This window comes from Pseudonaja textilis, chromosome 3 (genome assembly GCF_049901715.1).
Source record: "Pseudonaja textilis isolate UNSWEBS1 chromosome 3, rPseTex1.2, whole genome shotgun sequence".
Taxonomy (NCBI): domain Eukaryota; kingdom Metazoa; phylum Chordata; class Lepidosauria; order Squamata; family Elapidae; genus Pseudonaja; species Pseudonaja textilis.
Genome location: NC_141992.1, coordinates 194,793,677 through 194,819,100, shown reverse-complemented (window position 1 = coordinate 194,819,100; position 25,424 = coordinate 194,793,677). Strand labels below are relative to the sequence as shown.

The window sequence follows — 25,424 nt, the reverse complement described above, 5'->3', positions numbered from 1 at the left end:
ATCACCCTACAGGCACTGATGATATTACCTTACCAGGTAATGAAATGTCAGCAAGTAATGTTGGTAAGCAAACCACAAAGCTCAGATAATACCAAAGATTATTTTTAACATCTTTCTGAAAACAAAAGGAGGAGGCTGTTGTGGGAGACTATTCCAGTGCTCTCTGGAATAGCACCCTCTTGACTTCAGCTCCGTTCATTTTTTGGGGAAGTGTGAGAAAATACAAATAAGGTCCAACTCTAATTGAAATAGGGAGTCTTGCAGGGACCCAGGTGCCAAGCCCACCCCCCCCCCCCCCCACTTTCTGGGTCAAAACCTTCATTTAAAAATTGTTCCCAGAAACCCATGCAGTGGACGGAGAATAGATGATCCCAGCATAAGATGCCAGTAAGCATGCAGGCCACTGTATCCTAGACCCCAATTATAGTTCGTGAAGCAATCTTGTGCAGAATCATTGTATTCTAACCAGGTGGTAATATACAATAATGCCCAAAATTGCAGAAACCTTTTGGGAAAAGTATTTTTATGCCATCACTACCAAACAGGGAGATCTTGGTCTCATCACTCCAATTAACACTGTCCCATTGTTCCTCTGTCCAGATAACGTAGGTTTTAGCCCAGTTTAGTCTTTTCAGTCATAGTTTGAGAGATAAAAGTGGCTTTTTTCATGGAATTCTAGATTTTAGGCTAAATTCCTGCCGTCTGGGCTGAACAGTCCTTGTACTTGACTTCAAGTGCATTGCACCATTTCATCTTGTATACACCCAGATAATTTTCTTCTGTCGCGTAGGCACAGTCTCTTAATTCTTCTATCATTGCTTGCTGTTGTGCACCTGTTGCTGCCTTTACCAGTGTGGTTTTGTAGTGATTGAGTCTCCTTATACCCCTTCAAAAATTTAGAAATGCCACGTTTGGTTAGGTTTCCGCCTGTTTTTCTTCTAATTTCTTTATAACTGTAACCTTGTTCACTTAATAATACTATTTTACATCGCTTTCTGGGTGACCAGTCAACTCTTTGCACCGTTACTTTAATTTTATTACGCTTTACAAGCTCACTAAATGAAAGAACACAAAAAAACCCCAACCAACTTGATAGCAATCACATAACACACTGACAAACGTCCTCCTCTCAGTTTCAACACATAACATAAATAACTGTGATCTGATTGGCTATTGCCAAAACAAGATGACACCCGATTGGCTCTCTAAACACTCATGCTCATGGGCTACAATCAGATGAAGTTATGAGTTGCCCAGAATTGCTTAGATGAGACTGTTGGCCATACAAAGTGAAATTATTTTTATCGTATGGAAAATTGAGAGCCCAACCGAATATTGTGTTGTGTGATACAAGAATTGAAGGACAAGAGAAGGAGCGCTCAGTTTGAAGAGAGGCTTCGGGGGTCGTGATTCTTAATTTTGCTTGTGAGGCTTTGGTGAGGGATTTTGTTAAAGTGTTTTGAAAATTTATATATATAAAAGCAAAAGACCACTTACGCATCATCACAAAATCTCCAGAACTGTAAAGCCTACAAACTTAAAATTTGGCACCTATGTTCCTCTTGGCTTTTAGGTGCTCACTAAGAAAGGATTTTTCAAAATGACCATCAGAGCCTTAGTATTTCCTATATTATTATTAACACGCTCTGATGCTAAGGAATTCTACTCCCCCTCCCCACCTGAAAAGAAATCTCTTCCAAATGCAAAACACAAGCAGAGGAGTTTCAGTTTCACAGCACCAAGCAGCTTTAGTACAGAACAGTTGAGCTGAGCCATGCCCAGGCTCCTTGCTGTCTCCTTGCTTACACAACAAATACTGTTTCAGTTTCCAAACAGCCCTCAACTCTCTCAGATACTGACAGTGCGGTAGCCAGATGAATACCGATGGATGCTGGTAGGCAGAGGTAGAATCCCACCCACCCCAGATTTTCCTCCCCCCCAAATTAAGCCCGATCACATAGTTTTGTAGCGAAGCACGGGTATCCAGCTAGTTCAGCTATATGATGTCTTACTACATCACACCATACACATGTTTTATGATTTATTTTAAGTCGAAAAATTATCAGAGAAAAAGGACTTGCTTGATGAATACAGCGGCAGTATAAACACATTCTTTTTGCTAGGCAACCTGTTCTCCAAATAAATACTTTCATTTGTGGATAGATTAACATTTCAGAAACTCATCTCTTTTCATTTACGGTACAATTAAATTTGTGCTTGTTTGCCAAGAAGTGGTTCTTATCATCAACATGGAATGATTTAAATAAAGCAATTTAAATTATTTCAGTGAGCAAAAACAGAGGATTATTTAAATAATTCTAAGTAATTTGTAGCTTTTGAATGAGGATATAAATTTATAGTTGGGGGCTCACGTGAAATTAACATGCTTAAAACCAGATTATTTAATGTTCTTACTCAGCAATTCAAAGCTAGTTCAATATCCTTTTATGTGCAGTGGCTGATTAATATATTGCGGAAATACATTTTGATGATAGTAGGAGAGACTATAATTATTTTGTATCAGAATATTGATACTGAATAATGCATATTGTGATACATGCAGGCAATAAAAGCTGTCCAGCTCCAAAAGTAATGATATTTGTTTGATTGGAATATGTGAAATATGTGAAAATTATTCCCATATTACCAAGGATTTGCAATCTATAATTTATATAAGTAGGATGAGAAGCATCCTTTGATGCATTTATAACATTAAATGTGATTAAAATCTTATGTATACAAGTGAGTATTAAATCTCCACAGTTTGCAATGACCTAGGTCAGTCGTAATGTTAAGCCATAATATAATTTGGCATTTTCTAATCTGCTTTCCCATCCTCTCTATTTTGATTACCTTGATTGGTTTCTTTCTTCTTTGACTGGTTGCCCATTGCACTAAGGCAAAAATAAATTTGCATTATTTTGAGCATAAATGTCATTGATATCATGAATATATCCTTCTCTGCACAAAAGGATATTATGTAAGTGTTCTGTGTTTGCTTAAATTTAGTAGTCTTGTATGGATTCAGTTTGTTTCTATTTACTATACTGCTCTGCAACTAAGAGCAAGCAGCTTCTGAGAGCTTATTCTAAAGATTGAATGCTTACTTAACCTCTGTAGAGTGGATCTAACCACTGAGAAAAGTTGGAGCTGAGACTGTTGTGATAGAAATAGAAATAAATAATAGTATTTATGCACATAGCTATAGTATCTATAGCAGTGATGGCTAACCTTTTCAGCTTGGTGTGTCGAAAATTGGGAAAAAGTGTAGCCTTCCTCGGGTCGTGTGTCACTTCAAGAAATATCAATAATTTGGTAATATTTGCAGCCCTAATAAAGAAAGAGTTATATTTTTAATATATTTATTATATTTATTAGTAAATATAATAGGTATTTATTAGTAAATAAATATATTTATTATATTTATTAGTTCAAAAAGCTAAAAGTTTTGGAGATTTTTTTGGAGGGTTTGCATGGTGCTCTGTGAGGATGGTGGGAAGCAAGAACTGCAAGAGCTGCTATGGAGGCAATTAAAGCTGAGAGGAGCTGGAGAGGGGCTGAATGCTGCAGACTAGACATCCAAGCGTTTTACAGTGGGAGAGAAGAAGGGAGAGCCACAAAGACAGAAATGCAGATTTTAGTATTAATTGCACTTACAGGACAGCCACCCGATGCTGCTTATCGTGAGCACTGTGTCTGGTTGTTGTGGTGCAGTCCTCCTGCGATGTTTATGACGGACTGGGCTGGGGTGATCACACAGGGCTGTGAAACTCGTCTCCCTGGTCTCAGGGCTGCAGGTGCAGGATGTGGGGATCGGAAGGCCACCTTACAGGGCTGTGAACCTCATGGATCTCCTTTCCTCCTGTAGCGTTCCTGAGGTAATGAAGCTGACAAACCTCAGTTTATGGCGGTTAAAACTGGTTCTCTGCTGCAAAGATCTTGCGGCAGAGGTGACACCACACCTTCACGCAACAAGCAGGGAGCAGGGATTGGAGCAGAGCACAGGCAGCCTCTAAATGTGCAGGTTTTCCCCACACCAACAGGCGTGTCAGTCAAAGTGCTTCGGCGTGTCACGAGTGACACGCATGTCATAGGTTAGCCATCACTGATCTATAGCTGTGTGCAACTATGCATTCTTTCTACCTCAGTGTGTAACACTGGATAAATTGTCTGTTTTAATCCGAGAAGTTAATAGACTTTAAGACATTGTATTTCTTTTTTTCTTATTATAAAGTTTTATTATTTTTTAAGACAAACAAAACATAAAAACATCCAGCCATCTTCCATATATATACATACAGTGTGTCGGTTGGTTTACAAATCGTTTTGTGCTTTCACTTCATAGTCTTCAATTACAATTACATTGTATATATTCTCATATTGTCAATCAAATATTCTTAAATACATTAATATCATTATTAATCAATCATTTTGACTATACTATTATTCATTCATGTTTTACAAGATAATCCATATTTTATTTAATTCGATTTGTGACCGTTCATATTGTCATCTCAGATCTATCCTACAATCATTTTGTAGATATAATTAAAAAAAATAATACATTTTTAAGACACTGTATTTCTATGCAGTATTTCCTTTTAAAATATTTTGAATTCTAACAGTTCTCTTTTCAATAAGTGTGAACATGTGCATATGCCTGTCTATTTATTTATTTAGCTCTGTACTTCGAATTTGAGAACAATACAGCATACACTAAAGCAGCTCTCAGGATTGTGCAGTTTCCCCCTGTTTGGTTTAAAATGTTGCTGATAGTTGTGTGCACGCTGTATGCTTCTAAGTATTTTCATCCCTTTGAATCCAGAAACCTAGTGTTTATGCTTGCAGTTCTTGCTCAGAAACACAGAATTTAAAGCTGAGTCCATCTCTACAAAAATCCTGAAATGTATGCTTTCTGACCAATACTCTTTTCTTTCTCACTTCAAAGGTACGTTCTTATTGATGATACTGCCCTGAATACAAACAATAATAAAATTAGTTTTGTGAGGATTTCACACTAGGTCTCATCTCTCCAACAGTATTATTCCATACTTCAAAATAAACTTTTTGAAATCAGTGGGGGTTTTTGAGAGCAGTGTTACGATATGATGGATATTGTTGTGGGCTTCATTTTTAAAGCATTTCTTGGCCTCCCACTGTCCATGGTGCTGAAGTAGAACAATCTTCAACAGGCCACTTTTTCATTTCTGTTGAGACGGCTTAGAGCAGATTGCACATTTTTTGGTGAATGTACTCTATTTTCATTCATAGATAAATCATCATAGACAATTCTACAAGATTGCTTCCGGGTTAGATTAAATGAACTAGCAATAGCTTTAATTGTGTTTCTAAAGAAAAGTGAAGGTGGGGATTTAGTTCATTTCTAGGAAACACGAACACTCAAAAGATGCAATGTAGTTTACGCTCAGCAACAGTGTGAAAACTGAATTGTTACCAATATTTCATTGTCAGTACCAACATTCTCGATTAGGAGATCTGGCTCTTCCTTTCTTAATTACTGTAACAGAAATTAGGTATTTTTTCTATTTTCCATGATATAAAAGGGCTGGACTAAAAAAAGAAGCACTGAGGCACTGATCATAGCAGCACAAGAACAAGCACTAAGCTTCAGATCCATCGAAGCAGGGTCTACCACACTAGACAGGACCCAAAGTATAGGCTGTGCAAAGTGGCCTCAGAGACGGCCCAGTACATAATGACAGGGTGTAAGATGCAAGCAGGAACAGTATACACTGAATGGCACAACCAAGAAACTGGTATGCTGTACAGGAGCATCTGTCCAGAATATGGAACTAGACTTAAGTCTAGATGGGAGATCCTACAAAGCATTGTGGGGAATAACTATGGAGATTCTCCAGTCGTCCAGGTCATGGTTGTCCCGGAGGTGCTTTTTCAAAAGGTAACTGGACCTTCTTGTTTTTCCCTTGAAGTTCCGAACTGATCTGAACTGAAGAAGTTAGAATAGAATAGAATAGAATAGAATAGAATAGAATAGAATAGAATAGAATAGAATAGAATAGAATAGAATAGAATAGAATAGAATAGAATAACAGAGTTGGAAGGGACCTTGGAGGTCTTCTAGTCCAACTCCCTATAGCATTTCAGACAAATGTTGTCCAATCTCTTCTTTAAAACTTCCAGTGTTGGAGAATTCACAACTTCTGGAAGCAAGTTGTTCCACTGGTTAATTTTTTTCACTGTCAGGGAAATTCCTCCTTAGTTCTGGGTTGCTTCTCTCCTTGATTAGTTTCCATGCATTGCTTCTTGTGTTGCCTTCAAGTGCTTTGGAGAATAGCTTGACCCCCGCTTTGTGGCAACCCCTGAGATATCGGAACACTGCCATCATGTCACCCCTAGTCCTTCTTTTCTTGGATGAGAAGCAAAATGTCTTCAAGGAAAAAAACAAAGTCCAGTTGCCTTTTGAAAAAGCACCTTTGGGATTGTGGAGAATAAGAAAGCTAGGATCCTATGGGATTTCCAGATCCAGGCAGATAATGGCCAATCAACCGGCATCGTAATAGGTAAAGACCAGAAGACATAGTGATAGAAGCAGCAGTATTAAGTGACAGTGGAATCAGGAAGAAGGAGTATGAGAAGCTGGAGAAATACCAGGGCCCGAAGAATAACTAGAGGAGATGTGGAAAAGCAAGGCCAAAGGAGTTCCAATGGTGGTAGGAGCATTCTGGGCTTTGCCTTCTAAGCAGGGAGAGTAGCTCCAACAGAAATGACATCCAGGCCTGAGGTTCTGTTGGAGGATCTGAGATTGAAGAAAACACATGCTATCCGTTAAGGGTGAGAAGGGAATTATTTTTTTATCTATCATTAGTATGTTATCTAAGATGACATACTAATTACTAATATTGTTGGAAACACAATGTATGGAGAACAATTTCATATCCCTTGCAGGGTACAAAATACACTATCATACTTGGTGATACAGCACCAGTCATTGCTTTTGAGACTCCACATCACGATAAAAAATAATCGAACAACATCTCCAGGACATGATTGAATACAATGTGTTATTAAATAAACTTTGTTAGATCTGTCTATATGTGGCTATTCGATTTTTTTCGATTCCTGTATGTCTCTAATTTTGTTCTGTTCCTTCCTTTCTCGTTTCTTGCTTTTTTTTCCTCTCATACTGCCCTGTGAGTGTGTTTTTGGGTCTCAAAAGGTAGGCCTTTGATCACATTGTATTGTTTTAAACTAGCTAGTTTCTGTATGCTGCCTTCTTATTTTGCCATCACTGAATAATGTAACGTTGCATTTGTGTGTCTTTCTATAATATGACAATTTTATTTACATGACAACGGATTGCTGCTGCCTGAATTTCCATTGTGGTTTTCATTCTTTTGGCATTTGGCAACTGTTTTTTGACAGTACTTTTTCGTCACTTATTTGCCTTGTTGAGTTGGAGATTCAAATGTAGTAAAGCAATGTATCTTTGGATACTTGCTGGTTTTGCATTTATTTTGTTTCCCGTTTTCAAATTTTACAACAAATTTAAGTTTCTGCTTGGTCACTTTCAAACTGAAAAGATTACTTCAGCTTAGAGTAAACGTTGCTGGCTTTCCGATGCCTGAGCAACGTTACAGCTGTCAGTCATTTAGCTAAGCATGTTATATCTTACCTTGAATTTAGTGGGCATTTTGTTTTGTAATTTTTGATACACAGATCTTCACTAATTCATTTTTGCATGCATTTTTTTTCTTTGTGAATCTTTGACGATGTGATGACGTTGAATGACTTCCCGATTGTTCAATTTAATACTTATCTCTCATTCCAGTTGATGGAATGATTGATACATATTAAAAAATTCTGGCTATTGTAAAAGATCACACCAGCCCATTAAGGAAATTTGCTGCATTTGACTTTGTATTTATACTTCTATGTATGGAGAACAATTTCATATCCCTTGCAGGGTACAAAATGCACTATCATACATGGCTGCTTCAGATATAATGCCAAACAATGGGAGTTAATTTCTGGCTTGCATTTGCCTTCATCTTTTTCCATTCTATTGATTTTTTTTTTCATCGTAAGCTTATGTATAGCAAGCTACTAACTGTGTCAGTAATGCAGGAGATCAATAGCCCACAGCCGATTCAGAAGCTTTTTTTCATACATAGAAGATGAAACATCAGATAAAATCACGGCCCCGAATATTGGGTCATTGGTTTGTCTAGAAGTTCAGATACTGCTTCCATAAAAAAAGAGCTGTTCACAGGATTGGCTTTGCATGTATTCAGGAGATATACCTTCATGAATAGTAAATAATTTCCAAATAAATCCCTGTTACTGATTGGATATTTTATTTCGACCTGCATTTTTTTAATATAATTTGGTGGGATTTTGGCTTCTCTTTCTCATCTGGGGAAAAGAAATTCTTCAAAATAATTGAAGTCTGTGCTTTCTTTGTTTTCAATTGATTGGGTTTTGTTCCAGCCTGTTCACTCTCATCCTGTGCTATGGGTGAACAGGAATCCTTATCCCGTAATTCCTTTAGGGGAGGCATAAACACAACTCATAATTTTCTTGAAAAACATTGGAAATCATGACCAAAATGTGATTTCTAATTCTGGCTTGGTATGGAAGAAGAGTCAGGTTGGTGTAATGGTTAAGGTGCTGGCCCAGAAATCAGGGAACTATGAGTTCTACCCCTGATTTAGGCATGAAAGTCGGATGGGTGGCTTTGAGTTTAATTCCTCGCTTTCAGCCCAACTCACATCAAAAAGTTATTGTGGGGAAAACAGAGAAAAGAGTCTTATGTACATTCGCTGCCCTGAGTTATTTATAAAATAATAAATGCAGGAGAAAAATAATCTAATAAATCAAAGAAGAAACTAGAAGTGTAAGGCTCACTTGTATAATTGCCAACTACCGTTTTGTCATCTGGACCCAGATCATTGCATGTTTTTCTAGTTCTGTGTTTATTCTGCCTTGAACAAGAATTCGTTCACCCTATGTGCTTTTTATATACCCTCAATTATCTGCTCCTCTTTATTTAGTGCTTATTCAGATAAAATCCTTTTTTTTTTTTTACAGTCCATGCTTTTTGGTCTTGGATTTTATTATATTATTATAATTATATAATATAATATATGTTTAAACCATCCTTCAGCTGGAGTTGTCTGTATCAAAATGTGTGTGTGTGTTTGTGTGTATATTTATTTCTCACCTTAAATTTTACATTGAAGAGGAATTGCTTGATTAATGTGCTATAATGTTATTTTTGATTGCTAACCATGTAGATACACCTATCTGTAATCTTTCTAATCTTATCTGTGGTGCACTTATCTGTGGTGCACTCATGGTAACTCCGTCCATCTACCTTTCTATTGGTCGGAATAACAAAACAAACAGGATGATGAGGAAAGAGGAAAAAAATAGGATATTCAATTCCAGTTCTCATTCTAGATGGGTTATCCTCTGAGTAGAAAGGCAGGATAAAAATTAGATAACAGCAACAACTAAGTTGTAAAGAAACATTTCTGGGAACGATTCTGCTACACGGAGCTTGTCTTTTAGCTGAGCAGATGGAACCTCAGCTCAGCATTGATACTCAGCTATAACTGAAGAGTTTTAAGAAGGTCCATAGTGTAATTTGATTCATTCAGGCTTACCTCTGATTTTTTAAAAATTAAGATTTACTTTATACACACACACACACACACACACACACACACACTATGTGGTGGTAACTTAATTTCTGTCTGAATGGCTTGGAGTTGTAAAATGATCAGATTTGCCAAGGACACTATTAGTGGAGCTTTATAACTACAGAACTGAAAAGTATATTGTTTCCTTTCTTTGAGCAGCAAAAACTAATAATATTATACCACCGACAAGAAGAATTTGCTGACCCGACTTAATTCACTAAAGTTTTTAGTGAAAGTATTCTTTATCTTAGTTATCTTCTTAACAGATAATAATGCATGCACATTCATTTTTTTCTTTTAGTTCAAAACTCCATTAAGGGAGAAATAAGAATGACAATAACAACTGAGCTATTAAGACAAGAAATGAAAGGAAGTTTCTGAAGCAATATATATTTAATCAAACCATTCAACCGTTTAATAAGAGTTTGTCTGTTTTGACTCGTGACAGATCTGCAAGGATTCAAGAGTTCCTTCTCAGATCTTTTGATCTGCTTTCACCTGCAGATATTGGGAATCTGAAGATAATAATAATAATATGGAAATGTGTCTTAAAAGTAATCTAAAATACAGCCCCATAAAGAAACCACCCTTCTTTTGCTAGTAAAAAAAACCCTACCAAAAACATATTTAGCATTTTAAAACTTAACGGCATTTCTTACTGCTGACCACGATAGACAAGCTGATGAAGTATGAGCATATGCAAATTTTAAAAAAATGAAAATGTGTTTTGTATCTTGTACTACTGTATATTGGTTTTTGTAAAAGGCAAGTGTATCCAGCATGATTGCCTTTGTAAACTAAAAGGAGATAGAAATATTTGCTTTATATTTATCTATATATATAAAAGCGAAATATCACTCAAGCATCATCACAAAATCTCCAGAACTGTAAAGCCTACAAACTTGAAATTTGTAAAGCCTACAAACTTGAAATGTTCCTGTTGGCTTCTAGGTGCTCACTAAGAAAGGATTTTTCAAAATGACCATCAGAGCATTAGTATTTTGTATATTATTATTAACACGCTCTGATGCTAAGGAGTTCTACTCCCCACCTGAAAATAAATCTGTTTCAAATGCAAAACACAAGCAGAGGAGAGGAGTTTCAGTTTTAGTTTCACAGCACCAAGCAGCTTTAGTACAGAACAGTTGAACTAAGCCACGCCCAGGCTCCTTGCTGTCTCCTTGCTCACACAGCAAATACTGTTTCAGTTTCCAAACAGCCCTCAACTCTCTCACACACAGTCAGATGGATACTGGTAAGCAGAGGCAGAATTTTTTTCCCCTTATTTTCCTCCCCAAAAACTAAACCTGACCACATTTTGTAGCAAAGCACGGGTATCAAGCTATTTTGAATATGTAAGAAGCCACAGTAAATCTTGATGATAAAAATAATGTTACATTATGTTGTGTTCCATTATGTTAATGTATCTTTATGTCATAATTGTCAGTTTCTGATATTAAAGTTTATAGGAACAAGAGTTTTAGTAATCTGTAGATATATTTATCTATAAACTACTAAAACTCTTGTTCCTATAAACTTTAATTGAGCAAAATAGTACATCATAGGACAAAATTTGCAGAATGCATTAAAAATTCATGGCCCACGATTCCGTGGAATTGAAATTTGGCAAATTCTATAAAAAATGTATGACATAAGCCTTATCATAAAGAAGTTTATGACATGAAAAGTGTTATAAACATTTCCTGTGCTGACATCTCACCGTGCTCTATACAGTTCAATGCGGGCTAAACAGTTTATGACATAATACAGAATGTCATAAACATTTCCAGTGCTGAAGTTTGTCTGTGCTACATAGACACTTCAACGTGGGCTGAACACTTTACGACATAATACAAAATGTCATAAACATTTCCTCTGCCGATATTTCATTTGTGCTAGATCAACCTGCGTTATTTTCAAGGCAGATACATCTCTGAACATATCACAACTTTTCCAGGGAATATAGTATATTAAAAGCTCTGTCATTCTTGAATACCTTGAGGAATCTGGTAAGGAAATATTTCTGAAAGGAAAACCCAGTGGCTCACATCTGTCCCAAAGGTGCCTGTGATAAATATAATTAATCCATTTGGGGTACAATATTTTATTCTACTTTGTTCACCTGCTAGATAAATGCAATAAAACTGCAATGTTATTGTATGAGTGTAGATATACTTATAGTTACTTTTCTCTCATATTTTTGCAATATTTCTGTGTTAGTGATTTCCCCCCCAACCCATAAAAACTTGTAATATGAATTGTCAATGGAAGTCGGTAATAAAATTGAAATTTCAAACAGGACAATCATTCCAGTGAGAGGAAATCAAATGTGCCATAAAATGTGTAATGAACCTATTCATAAAGATAATTAGTTTTTTTTAGAAAATAATTTTTCTCATTTATAGGCAAATAACGCCATCAAGTTTGTAGAAATTATCTTGCCATTTTCAAATGCCTCACATAATCTGAAGATGTGGAATTAAGTTTTAGTTCATAATCGAATGATACAACATCGTATGAATCATTTAAATACTGACAGTGCATGAAAGAGGCTTCCCTAAGAATGACATGTCATTGGCCACTCTCAAAAGATTGCAAACATTAAGCTGTTTTGCCCTTAGAAGGTGTAATTAAAAAAAAATATCAATATGGAACATCTACCTGCTACTAAGCTTGGAATTCATATTGAGTCCATCCTAAATTATTTTAAGTTGCTCTTCCTAGTCTTTATATGATACTTGTGTTTGCCAAACTTACTGTGTTCCTTAATGAGTTAATAAAAAGAAAAGGTTCACCCAATTCTATGGCTAAAAAGGTATATGTTGAACTTTTAGACAAATGTGCTGAGAAAACCATTGACAGTATTCTGCGTTCATGCCGCAGGTTTATTTCCAAGGATACAAAATCTTTATTTTCTGATGTTGAGTATCTTTGTTCCTATTGCATCCCCTTCAGCAAGGTTCCCCAATTCCTGGGCCACGAACCGGTACCGTTCTGTGGCCTGTTAGGAACGAGAGCCACAGGTTGAAGGTTAGGAACCACGCAAGCGAAACTGCATATGCGTGGGATCTAGGTTGTGCACTCCCGCTTCCCGGGTCCGTGGAAAAATTGTCTTCCATGAAACCGGACCCTGGTGCCAAAAAGGTTGGGATTGCTACCCTATAGTGAGTATTCCGATAGCTGGGAATAGGCTTCTTAGCTCTTGGTGAGGACCATTGATTGCTTGTCAATGAGATGCAAACTTAAGGAGAAGACTAAAGCCAAAAAAAAAAAAGGCACTATCTTTTAGAATAACACAGTTCAACTAATTCTGCACTGTTTGTTTTTTGTATCCCAGACATTATAAAAAGCGATGTCAGGGTCGTATGCGGAAACATGTTGGGGACCTTTGTCTACAAGCCGGGATGTTGCAAGATTCTCTTGTTCACTATCACATGGCTGTGGAACTCCTCCGTTCTGTAAATGACTTTTTGTGGCTGGGAGGTAAGGATGATAGTGTTGGAACTAAAACATAATTGCGTTTAAAAGGCTTTGAGACATGACCTCTGAGATATTATCACGTTATTTGATTCCTATATTTTGTTGGAAGATGGTTTTGTGACTAAACGTGTACATTATTAGCCACCCAGAGCTGCTGCATATATGGGTGGCATAGAAATTTAATAAAGAAATAAAATAAATTATTAATAAACAACCATAATAACAGGTCACAATACAATAAACATGGCTCTAAAATTTACAGTAATTTGTGAATCTTTTTATAATTCCCCAAGGCATGTCACAACTTTTGAGGCCCCCTCCTGTTTGGAAATTGAAAGTTGAAACATTGGACGTGCCTTACCTGAGAGAATGCGAACCGTTCTGGAAAATAGTAGAGAACACGCGTTTCCATGAACAGACGTTATGGTGTTCTCTAGGATTTTGGACTACGAAACATGGAATCCCACACAGGCAGTCCTTGGTTATTGACCACTCAATCAGCAACTGTTCAAAATTGCAACGGCGTTGCCTAGTCCTTGGACATCTCAGCATCCCCATGGTCATGTTCTTGCGATCCAGTTGCTTGGCAACTGGCTTACACTTAACGACAGTGGAAACATCCTGAGGCCATGCACTTGCCACTTGGGCAGCCTTTCCTGCTGGCTTCCCACAAGTAACATCGATGAGTAAGCCAGCAGGAAAGCTTGCAATTTGCTGCAGAAAGTTGCCCCCGTATCCCTCTGTGTTTTTCTCCCGAGGAGCCTGGCTATAGAGAACCAGGTCCCAGGGATCTCATGCTCTGTAGGATGCATTCCAGTGGTGGGGCATGTTTTTTTTTTACTACCGGTTCTGTGGGCGTGGCTTAGTGGGCATAGCAGGGGAAGGATACTGTAAAATCTGTAAAAATTAGAAGGTGGTATTTGCAGATTCTCTGAACCACGCAAATTTTCCGCTACCGGTTCTCCAGAACTGGTCAGAACCTGTTGAAGACCACCTCTGGTGCATTCTCATGCCTGCCTGCCTGCCTACCCAGCCGCTTTCTTGTGCATCCTTCAGCCGTCGCCCTCTGGCCCAACGACCCTTGTGCAGTGCCATCCCTAACCACGTATGTAGAGTGCCACAACAACCATTTGCAGATTGTCCTGCCTTACCCTGGAGTAGCCACTTCTGGTGGCTGTCCTTGCATAGCACCTCAGCAACCCCACATCTGCCTGCTTGTTTTGGTAGCTGTCGGAAGTTGCAAGGACGTCCTCGCTTAACGATCCGTGATCCTCCCTTTAACAAAACTGCTGAGATGGCTGTTGCTCAGGGGTGTCAAATTTGATTTCATTGAGGGCTGCATCAGGGTTATGTTTGACCTCGGGGCGGGGGGGAAGGACAACGCATGGCCAGGATGGACGTGACCATTCAACATCACTCCTGTCGGTGAGGCCTGTGGGAGCTTGAGCGCTCTGCCAGCCATAACGGGCCCTCGTGAGCTCCGTTTTCGGCAGCAACAGCCTCCTGCAACCGTCTGCCAAGCGAAAATGGAGCTGCATTTTTGCTAGCAGAGCCACTGCAGGCCAGTCCTTCACTGTTTCCAGGGCGGCACCGCAGGCCAGATCTAAGTGCCCCATGGCCTGGATCCGGCCCACGGGCCTTGAGTTTGACATCTCTGCTGTTGCTAAACAGTGTGGTCTCATGACATGGCACCGCGTCAGTTCGTGATGGAAATTCATAAAGTTGACCCCATTTGTCAATGCCATTGTAAAGCAAGGACTACCCGTAATATATGGGATAGAAATCCAAGCATCGTTTCTTCGGGTAAAAAACATGCTGAAATAAAACTTGAGACGATTGAGTTTGCGGGAAATACTGTTAATGTGACAGCAAAACTTTGTCCAAATTATTTTACATATTCACTGTAAAAAGGGGGTTTCCTCTGTTCTTGGCCTGATGATTAGCTCTTTCCTAAGCATAGATAACTGCCATGCCCAGCTTCCTATAGAAGAAAAGCCAAATATTACGATTCTTTGTAAATGCTTTTACTATTCTTTGTATGCAAACCACTTTTGTGCCTTTTTGTATACCTTGTATTTAACGTACTTTATTAGATGTATTATTGTATTAAAGGAAATGTATTTATTACATGAATAGGCTGTGATAAAACTGCCATTAAAAGAGCTGTTTTCATCTATAGCTGCTCTTGAAGGACTATGCTCAGCCTCTGTCATCTATCACTATCCTGGAGGCACTGGAGGTAAAACTGGGTCCCGCAGGGCACAAGGAGGTTCACTTTCTGCAGAGGCAGGTAACAGGCATAGACCTGGTAAGCAAAAACTTGTGTAGTTGTTTTTTAAATTGAGATGACATTTTTTTTTTTTCATTTTTTTTTTTTACGTGTGTCAGCAACCTGCAGCTCTGGAGCCGCATGCAGCTCTTTGGGCCCTCTGTTGTGGCTCTCTGTTGGTTGATCTTACCATAGGCTGGCCTCGCCCCTCACCCTCCCCTCCCAGTCACTCCTCGCCTCGCCCAAGAAGGTAAAACACACACACACAAAAAACCAGAAATGAGAGGAAGGGAGGGGAACAGAAAGAAAGAAACCCATTTCCCACAGAAAACACTGGGAGCCACAAAACCTGGATAGGCATGGTGGGGGGTGGGGTCATGTGACTGGGTGGGAGTGACATTGAGTTGGCCATGCCCACCAGGTTTTGTGGCTCCCTGTGTTTTCTTTTCTGTGGGAAACGGGTCCATATGGCTCTTTGAGTGTTTAAGGTTGCAGATCCCTGTATTTATGCTGGTTTAATATTTTGTTCAAGTTTGTGAGGGTTTCTTTGAATCTCTGTTCAAAGCGTGCCCATGCTGCATGTAAGATTTATTTTAGCCTTACGTAATCTTACAGCTTCTCAATTCTCAGCAGCACCAAGTTTTGTCCGCACATAAAAGTTAAGAGTTTAGTTATTGTTGTTTTTAATGTTGAAAAATATACCAGCCACAGGAGAGAAGTAGCACTGACCTTGCAGAAAGATAATGTGATGACCCAGGGCGTGGCACAAAGGCAACACAGTCACATAAGCAAGAAGTGTCCCTTTAATACCTCCAACTTTGCCACCAACGTCCAGTTACCTTCGGCTGGAAAAAAAACTCTCCCAAGAATAGTCTTTAAGTGGAGGAAATTCAAAACAAAGTACATACAAATTGTAAATAAAAATCCACACAAACCACGCTGCAGTAATTAAGTGGACAGGGAAGGATAAGGAATTGCAGACTTCAAAGGCCAACAAAACACACACAATTGAGAAGATGCCAGGAACCCAGAGAAGCCAACGATGAGACCAGATAAATTCACGATTTGCTCCCAGCAACTTTCCTGTGCGAAGCTTGCCTTTTTAAACACTGTTTTCCCAGCTGTAGCTAATGAAGGGAATCGGGGCCCTTTCCTCCCCCGTAAGCCATGCAACTCACATTGCTCCCTTCTCCGTTCCTCCCTGCATGCCCTAGGATGAAGAGGGGGTGGGCCTGGATCTTCCTCTGAATTCCCTCTGCCTTACTCTACCTCTCCCCTGCTCTGCCCAGTCGGACTGTGCCCTTCCCCAGTTTCTTCCACAGCCACCGGAGCCACGCTCCCACTCCCTGTCAGCTGCTCAACCTCCCCCTCGGAATCAGATTCCAACAGGGGCATGACACCGTCATCCAGGTCAGGGTTGTCCCAAAGGTGCTTTTTTTCAGGAGGCAACTGGGCTTCCTGGTTTTTCTTTGAAGAGGTTTCGCTTCTCATCGAAGAAGCTTCTTCAGCTCTATCTGGATGGACAGATAGCTTTGGTGCACATGTCACCGACTGAGTGCGAAGCTTACAATGAGCTAGTTTTACTTGGGAGCAGAACTGAAGTAAAGATTAGAAGGTGAAGACAAGGTGTGATGCTGGAGGAGAAAAGGAGCTGGATTTTAGACTGGAGACTTAATGAGGTTTTGCTGAATCTGAAGTGTTGATTTTAGTAGCGGTGTCAGGAATACTGTACTCGTGGCACTTACACAATAACACTTCTGAGAACCCTCTAAATAAGAAAAAAATGTTTCAGAAAATTTGCACAGGTCGTTCTTGTAACTGAAGGCTGCAATTTGGACTAGAGTTTAACACATAAATTGAGGCCCCCGTGTGACTGGACCTGATTTTATGATCATTATTTGTGGCAGTTGTTAAGTGAATCAATGGTCATAAGTCCAAATCCAGGCTCTTGAATGGGTGTTTTTGTTGGGGAAAACATTGTAAACCACTACCTCATGACTTTGCAACCAGTCCTAAAATGAGTCGGTTGCCAAACACCCAAAAATGTGGTTATGTGACCGTAAAGGGGGCTGGGTAACATTTTACGATGGCAATGCTTTATGGGCCATAACACCCTTTTGTAACTGCCGATGGTCATTAAATGACTGGTTGTAAGTCAAAGTTTACCTGCATTAAGAACAATACCGTAATGATTCAGATACTGGACTGGCGTTGAGGAAATTCAGGTTCAACTTTACCCTGAGTTTTGGAAACAGACTCTTTCAACCCGATCAAATTCAAAAGGCTGTTGTGGGAGAAAAGCTGAGAGAGCATTATGTATGTTGACTTGAGCTTCAAAAATGTGACTAAAATAAAATAATAAAATAAAATAAAAACATTTGGCAATGTTTTGTTTAGGCAGCGCAGAATGTTAATCCAGTTGTTTTGATTTTTTTTCCCCCTTAGGTGCACAAGAAGTTCTTATTGATCCAGGTATATTGACTTTATAATTGTGTTTTGTCGGTCAAATGTTTTATTAATAGTTTCTCAGTGCCTATATGCTTTAGAAATTTCACTTCTGTTTTTTTTAAAAAAAGTACACCACACTGGTGACTAGAATCTGCGGATTTAAAACTTCTCCAACTGTTCCTTCATCTCATTTTTTTAATAACCTATGTTGATTTCTGGTAATTCCCATTCAGTTAAAGTTTAATCATTTTATGATCTACTCTAGAACTTTCCCATATATTGATGTCTCACTGATCTATAGTGTTTCTTTTCTTTCCCTGACTTCACACAGATTTTTTTATTTTATTTTATTTATTTGTATTTGTCAATTGCTTACAAGATAATAGGTATACATAAAAGCATAGTTATGAATTCATGGATACATATAAGAAAAATAAAAATAAAAGAAATATAAAAGAAACAATAGGACAGTGACGGTAGGCACGTTGGTGCGCTTATGCACTCCCCCTACAGACCTCTTAGGAATTTATTATTTCTTTTCCTCCAGTTCCATAGGATTTCTCACCAATCATACATCAAGATTCTATCAGAAAAATCAGCAGATCCCTGTACATCACCAAAAATCTGTCCATTAGAATGTTCTCATCAACATTAAAATGTTGGAATTTTGACTATTTGGTTTTGAATATATTGTACAAGGCTATTTTTGTTGCTTTGAGGAACTCATTCTTACCTTTAGCTTTCTTAAAGAACTCTCTGATTTTTTTTGGTGATCTTTACCTCTTTTTCTACCTCCTGTATGTATCTTGCTTTGTCCCCCGTCTATTTTTCAGTCTTTGAAATAGGTTGCAATTTTTTCATCAGGTATTTTTTTAAGAACTCCTCAAATTGACTTTCTTTTCGCATTCACTTCCCTCGCTGTAGAATCCTACTTACTATTTGCTTTGAGTTTATTGAAATCCACTATTTTAGGCAGGAGCGCTTAATGTCCCAGAAGTATTTTAGGACAAATTAGGAATCTTATCCACTTTTATTTCTTCAAGTTTTTGTTCCTTTTTCAGGCTCTCAGCCAAATGCTCAGACTGGCTGTTGATTTTGATGGAAAAAAATTTTTTCGGGAGGTTCTCTAAATATCCCTGCCAAATTCTGTTGGCAAACTCCTGTTGGTTCTTCCTGTTCACTTGCTCAGATAGACCTGACCAGCACATTTCCCCCCAGTTTGGAATCCAGCCTTTTTTCATTGTAATGTTTATGATAGCAAATTTATCCAAAATGCCGTGAGTCATTTCTTTCAGTAAATTGCTGCTGCAAAGAGAATCATCAGTTAAGTGATAGTATAATTAAATTAAGTTAGTAGAATATGAGGTAAGTATCAGTTTAATAATTTTGCCAGAACCTTTTCTCTGTGTTTTTTTAATCAGTATATATCCATCCAGCTTTAATTCAAGCAATTTTTGTTTTGCTTAATGCATGACTCAATAATTTTTGAAAACTCTTGAGATCTCTGCTCTTTTGACTACATTTTGGATGGATTACTTTGCTCCAATAAAGGAGAATATTTTTTATGAATGAAGGCAAATATACATGTTCCAGGATCCAATCTGGGTCGGTCACCTGGACCAGAGGCTTTGGACTCTAGCTAGAGAAATTCCCTGAAGATGGGCTCCAGGATAAGTCCGAAATCTCGGAAGACAAAACCTCTAGTTCTGGTGACTGACTCAAATTGGTTCCCGTGTGAGTATTTTTAACTCAGGGTTGAGATGAGGGGTCTTTGCTAGCCACTAGCACTGATAATGTTACCTGGTTTAGGTAACGTAATGTTGGCAAAAAAAAAACTACAACCAGGCTCAGAGAGCACCAAAGAACCTCCCTCGATCAGTTTGTTCCTTGCTCAAGCTTTTTTTTTTTTTTTTTGAGTTAGCAAGGATTTCCAAAACATGTTTGTTTTATTCTGACCTGAGAGTGGTGGTTGAGCTGAAATTTCCTGCTTCAATTTTACGCAGGGGCTTTGACATCAAATGGCATCAGTGCAGATACAAGTTCCGAAATAGGACGAGCTAAGAATTGTCTGAGCCCTGAAGACATCATTGAGAAGTACAAAGAAGCTATTTCCTATTACAGCAAGGTAACGTTGCCATCATAAGCAAGCTTATATACGTGAATCATAAATATGCATCAATGATAATAGACAGTGGCTGGTGCAAGAATTCAGGGAGTTGAAAGTCATGAAAATTAACATAGTTGCCCATTCCTGGATTATACACAGCAATGTACATGGCTGATAATAGACTAAATAACAGTTAGAGATTTGCGGAAATGCTAATTGGCTGAATCAGCACCTTTTCACATAGCTGCTCATTTTTGTACCATAATATCTGCTGAAGAATGTTAGTGTAAATTTTATTTTTAAAGGGAAATTCTAGATTTGTACTCAAATGCAAAAAAAGTTTATTTGTATATTTAGGGTGAGGAGTAACATAAATATATGGTTTACCAATCTTTCATCAAATAAAATAGCTTGTTGCTATCCCAGTCCTTTCGTGTTTCCCATTTTGGTCCAGTTACCAGAGGAAATTTGGAGCCTTCATTTAAAAATAGAAATGAATTATTATCCCTGCCTCAACATGGCCAGACTTTGATTAATGATAAGTGGATTGGAAAAACAAATCAACTTCCAAACAAGGTTTAGGTTACTAGGGCTTTCTTCTCCAAAGCTTTTCTGGAGGGCATTTGGGATTATGCCATGATCAAGAAGAAGTCCATTATACTTTTTATAAACTCTGCAAGTCCTTCAGGATTGCATCACGGTATAAATATAATAAATAATATATTTCCAGCAGAGCACAACAACCACAGCAGATACAGTTCTAAGCATCATCAATCAAAAAGAGAAAGCTGACGTTGCTTATTTTTTGCTTGTGACAATATCAGAAGACTGAGGGGATAAGTTTTAAGAGGATCCTGAATCTGCACATATATTCATATAGTTAGTCAATCTCTTGAGAAATTTGACTTCTGTTTTTTATTGTTTATAATAGCATTTGCTTTGCAGTATAGGTATAGTTTTTAAACCTTACTTTCCTTTTTTGACTTGTGTGCTGGAAGGGGAAGAGATAAAAGTGATGATCTGGGAAGGTAGGAATCAAGGAAGGAATTGTTGGTGGAATCGCTGTGATTTGTTTGTAAAAAGGAATAATTATTGAGGCATAATTAGATTGGTGATGTGCATTTCTGCACATAATTTCCCCCTTTTTAAAGCACTTTGATTTTCTAGTAGAAGTCCTCAACTTACAATCGTTCATTTAGTGACTGTTCAAAGTTACAATGGCACTAAAAAGTGACATGACCATTCTTCACACTTACAACTGTTGCGGCGCCCCATGGTCATGTGATCAAAATTCAAATGCTTGGCTACTGACTTGTATTTATGACGGTTGCCGTGTCCCAAGGTCATGTGATCCCCTTTTGAAACCTGACAAAGTAAGTCAATTGGGGAAGCCAGATTCACTTAACAACCATGTTACTAACTGAATAACTGTGGCGATTCACTTAACACCTGTGGCAAGAAAGGTCATAAAATGAGAGAAAATTCACTTAACAATCATTAGCAGCATAAATTTTGGGCTTAATTGTAGTCGTAAGTCCAGGACTACCTGTACTCTGGAGCTAGAAGTTATAGCAAAGCTACTAAAAATGCTGCTGTGATGAATCTTTGTCTTGTAGTAGTGTGACATTTGGAATATAATTATGTCTAGATTAAATGGAATTTTAGTGGGAAACAAAACGAAAAGATATTGTATACTGAGTTATAGAGATCTGAAGGCTAGAAGAAAATGCAGATGTTTCAGAAAGAAATGCATAATTTAATTTTTTTCTAATACCCTTTTTAAATGCTTTTTGAAAAGAAGAATTGCAAAGTAATATTTCTTGATATTGTTTTAAGGAAACACAAAAACAGTTAACATACGAAAGAATGTGCTTATGTTTTAAAATACATTAAATAAGAACAGAATAAGATGTAAAAGTATAAATACGATTTTTTCAATATGGGCTTACTTTTCTGTTTTCAAAGTACATGAAAATTATGAAATGATAAAAATTAATACTAGAATTTATGTACAGTATTTCAGATTTAGAAAATAAAACTGATTAAACATGTTACATGGCAAAATATGCATTTTGATCTTTGGATCCTACCCACCTTTAAAAAAAAATGTTTACTACATATATTAAAAAGAATAGAAGGAAAAGTTTAAAATGTTCAACTTTATTTTATTGCATTGTTGATGGTTTATTCTGTTTGCTTATAATTTTGGGGAAAAGTGTTTCTGACATCAGATTTTGGCAGTCAACTCTGTACTGGTGAGACTCGTTCTTCGACAGCTCTGTAGTACCACCACTTTTTCTTAAAGGGCCGACTAAACAAGCTTGGGAACTGGGTTGTGATGTTCTCACAACAGCTGACCTGACCCGATGGGTTAAAGCTAACTTTCTGCTTCCCTGCCTGAGTTGAACATTCATATCTGTGAACAGAGCCAATGAAGTGCATGATGAACAGAGGGGCACTTTGTCATTGCAGTGGAGTGAGAACAGCCTGTTTTCTGTTGGAAAAGTTGAAGGTTGTGATCATTAGTTCTTCTGGGTATCTTCTCGTTCAGCACTCCATGTGGTATAGCACTGGATCAAAAACACAGGGATCAGTTATAGTAAAGTCACAGCACCGTATACTAAACAGAGGAAGAGGAAGGAAGAAAGGAAGGAAGGAAAGGGAAGGAAGGGAGGGAGGGAGTGAATAGGGAAGGGAAGGAGAAGGGAGGGAGGGAGGGAATAGGGGAAGGGAAGGAGAAGGAAGGGAGGGAAGGAGGGAGGAGGGGAAGGAAGGAAAAGAAAGGGAGGGAGGTGGGGAAGGGAAGGAGAAGGAAGGAAGGAGAAAGATGGGAAGGGGAGGAGGAGGAAGGGAAGGAGGAGGAAGGAAGGAAGGAGAAAGATGGGAAGGAAGGGAGGGAGGAAGGAAAGGGAAGGAAGGAAGGAAGGAGAAAGATGGGAAGGGAGAGGAGGGGAAGGGAAGGAGGAGGAAGGAAGGGGAGGAGGGGAAGGGAAGGAAAAGAAAGGGAGGGAGGTGGGGAAGGGAAGGAGAAGGAAGGAAGGAGAAAGATGGGAAGGGAGAGGAGGGGAAGGGAAGGAGGAGGAAGGAAGGGAAGGAGAAAGATGGGAAGGAAGGGAGGGAGGAAGGAAAGGAAGGAAGGAAGGAAGGAGAAAGATGGGAAGGGAGAGGAGGGGAAGGGAAGGAGGAGGAAGGAAGGAAGGAGGGAGGAGGAAGGGAAGGAAAAGAAAGGGAGGGAGGTGGGGAAGGGAAGGAGAAGGAAGGAAGGAGAAAGATGGGAAGGAAGGGAGGGAGGAGGGGAAGGGGAAGAAGGAGGGAGGGAGGAGGGGAAGGAAAAAGAAGAAAGGGAGGGAGGGAAGAGGGGAAGGGAAGGAGAAGGAAGGGAAGGAATTGAATTTGACTCATTTCCTGTGTCGTTCCACTTAGTAGAATTACTAGGCATTATTCAAGTGGCATAAAAAATAAGAGGATAGTTTCATAATTTGTGGCTCTTTATATATCCACGTATGCAACCATATGGTTTGGTTAACGATAATAACCCTGTTTTAGCCCTGGTTACATTTCAGCAAAATATATTCTTACTGAGTTGTAGAACAACATAGCTCGATCTGTTATACCAAAAGGGGCCCTAGGATTCTCCTACCGAAATACATTGTATTGTGATGAGGAAGTATACATCCCTTATGTATGTCTTATAGTATAAGAATGCTGGCGTTATTGAGCTGGAAGCTTGTGTGAAGGCGGTGAGAGTGCTTGCAATACAGAAAAGAAGCATGGAAGCTTCTGAATTCCTCCAAAATGCCGTGTATATTAACCTTCGTCAGGTGAGAACACACTTTCCTTTAAACTAGGAATCAATTTATCAGTCTTTGGACTATTTTTAAGAGCAGAAGAACCCTAATAATTTTCACCAAATGCCTGTCTAATTCTGTGCCTTGTTTTCCCACAGTGAGGAACTTGATGCTTGCAAAAAGCCATTCTGTAAAAATAATATCTGACTTTTCATAAATAGTACTAAACCACATTCTCTATTTAGATGTCCATTCTCTTTTGTTACTTTGCATGTACAGTAAGTTATTCCTCAAATGTAAAAGCTTAACTAGAAAGACGCTGTTTCTTATGGATTGAAAGTATTAGCATTTTAGATATACATTATTTCTTATAAAGCTTTCATATTTCCTTGTATAGATAATGGAGAAAATGCCTTTTTTCATTATATATTCCTATATATTCCATAAAATGCAGATAGACAACAAGCTGTTTTCCTATTGGCACTTAGCTTGTTGTTCACCAAATTTCCTGTCCACAAAACATCTTTTAAAAAATATTTTAATTTTTTTTTAAATTAGAAGGAAGTTGGCCACTGCAAATTTCTCCAATTATTCTTCCTTCGTTTACATTCAACTTTGTTAGCAACATACTACTGATTTGTTTTATAAAAAAATTCATTAGAATCTTTTGGTATACTTGAACAAAATTTGCAGCAGACTTTACATTCATATATTAACATTACACTAGGGGTCAGCAGTGTTGCATCATAAAAATGATTAATGCTCTGATTGGATTACATTAAAATATTGTTTAATAGACTTTTAAATTATCTAAATACAGTGCTTTGCTGGGGGGGGCTTGCTCTCTTTTGCAGAGTTATTTCTGTCTTTAACTGGAATAGTTACATGACAAAAATAGACTAACGGAATCGTAGAGTCCAACTCCTGCTCAGTGCAGGAATTCAAATTAAAGCAGATGGCAGTCCAATCTCTGCTTTAACGGACTGAGCGAAGGAAAGCCTGTTGGGTTTAGAGGCACCCAATCTCTGGTTAAGGGGGTTTCATACAATAAGGATACTGCTGGGTTGGTTGCCGTTGAAATTAAATCTTGTCTTTTGGGAACTTGTAATATTTTGATACCTAGCAAGATATTTTGTACTCCCTGAACAACTGCGGTAAGCAAGAACAACTATCTGCTGAATAGCTGATGATGCATAAAATTTTAAATCTGTAGGAAAACAAAATAACATAATCCTCCTCCTCCTCCTCCTCCTCCTCCTCCTCCCATTTTCTGGGAATTTCTGATTGGGGCTTCCATTTTACCTTAGTCATAAGATACCTTTCAGTCTTCCATTTAACTAAGGCATATTTTGCTTCCATTTCAAGATGGATTTCTTTGTCACTTAGTACAGGGCGTGTGAGTATTTCAGTGCACAAAAGAACATGCTATTTTATTTTCAAAGAGCTAATTGGTTTTGTAAGATAGGTTACACTTATGACTATACACCATTGTTGTATTGAGAAATAGTTAATACCCTTACAGTTTTATGGATGGGCTAGGCAGCGGCACAGATCTTAAAACACACTCCAAAAACCCCCCAATACTGATCTGATTAGAGATGGAATTCAGCCTGAATATTTCCCTGGAACGTTCCACAAAACGCTAGCAG

The 25,424-nt window shown here is 38.4% G+C and overlaps 1 protein-coding gene across 7 annotated transcripts in view; it reads left to right on the top strand.

The window, feature by feature from the left end:
- The window catches only part of TRAPPC9 (trafficking protein particle complex subunit 9), a 299,696-nt gene that overhangs the window by 5,550 nt on the left and 268,722 nt on the right, over positions 1 to 25,424 (top strand). For 3 of the 7 annotated variants that reach the window (XM_087931796.1, XM_087931791.1, XM_087931792.1), the window contains exons 3-8: positions 7,178 to 7,198; positions 13,021 to 13,166; positions 15,343 to 15,471; positions 17,878 to 17,904; positions 19,884 to 20,005; positions 23,683 to 23,808. In XM_087931796.1, the coding sequence (XP_087787922.1) occupies positions 7,178 to 7,198; positions 13,021 to 13,166; positions 15,343 to 15,471; positions 17,878 to 17,904; positions 19,884 to 20,005; positions 23,683 to 23,808 (571 nt within the window). The remainder of the gene's footprint in view (positions 1 to 7,177; positions 7,199 to 13,020; positions 13,167 to 15,342; positions 15,472 to 17,877; positions 17,905 to 19,883; positions 20,006 to 23,682; positions 23,809 to 25,424) is intronic. The other 4 variants (XM_087931795.1, XM_087931793.1, XM_087931794.1 and 1 more) reach the window with 2 other exon arrangements.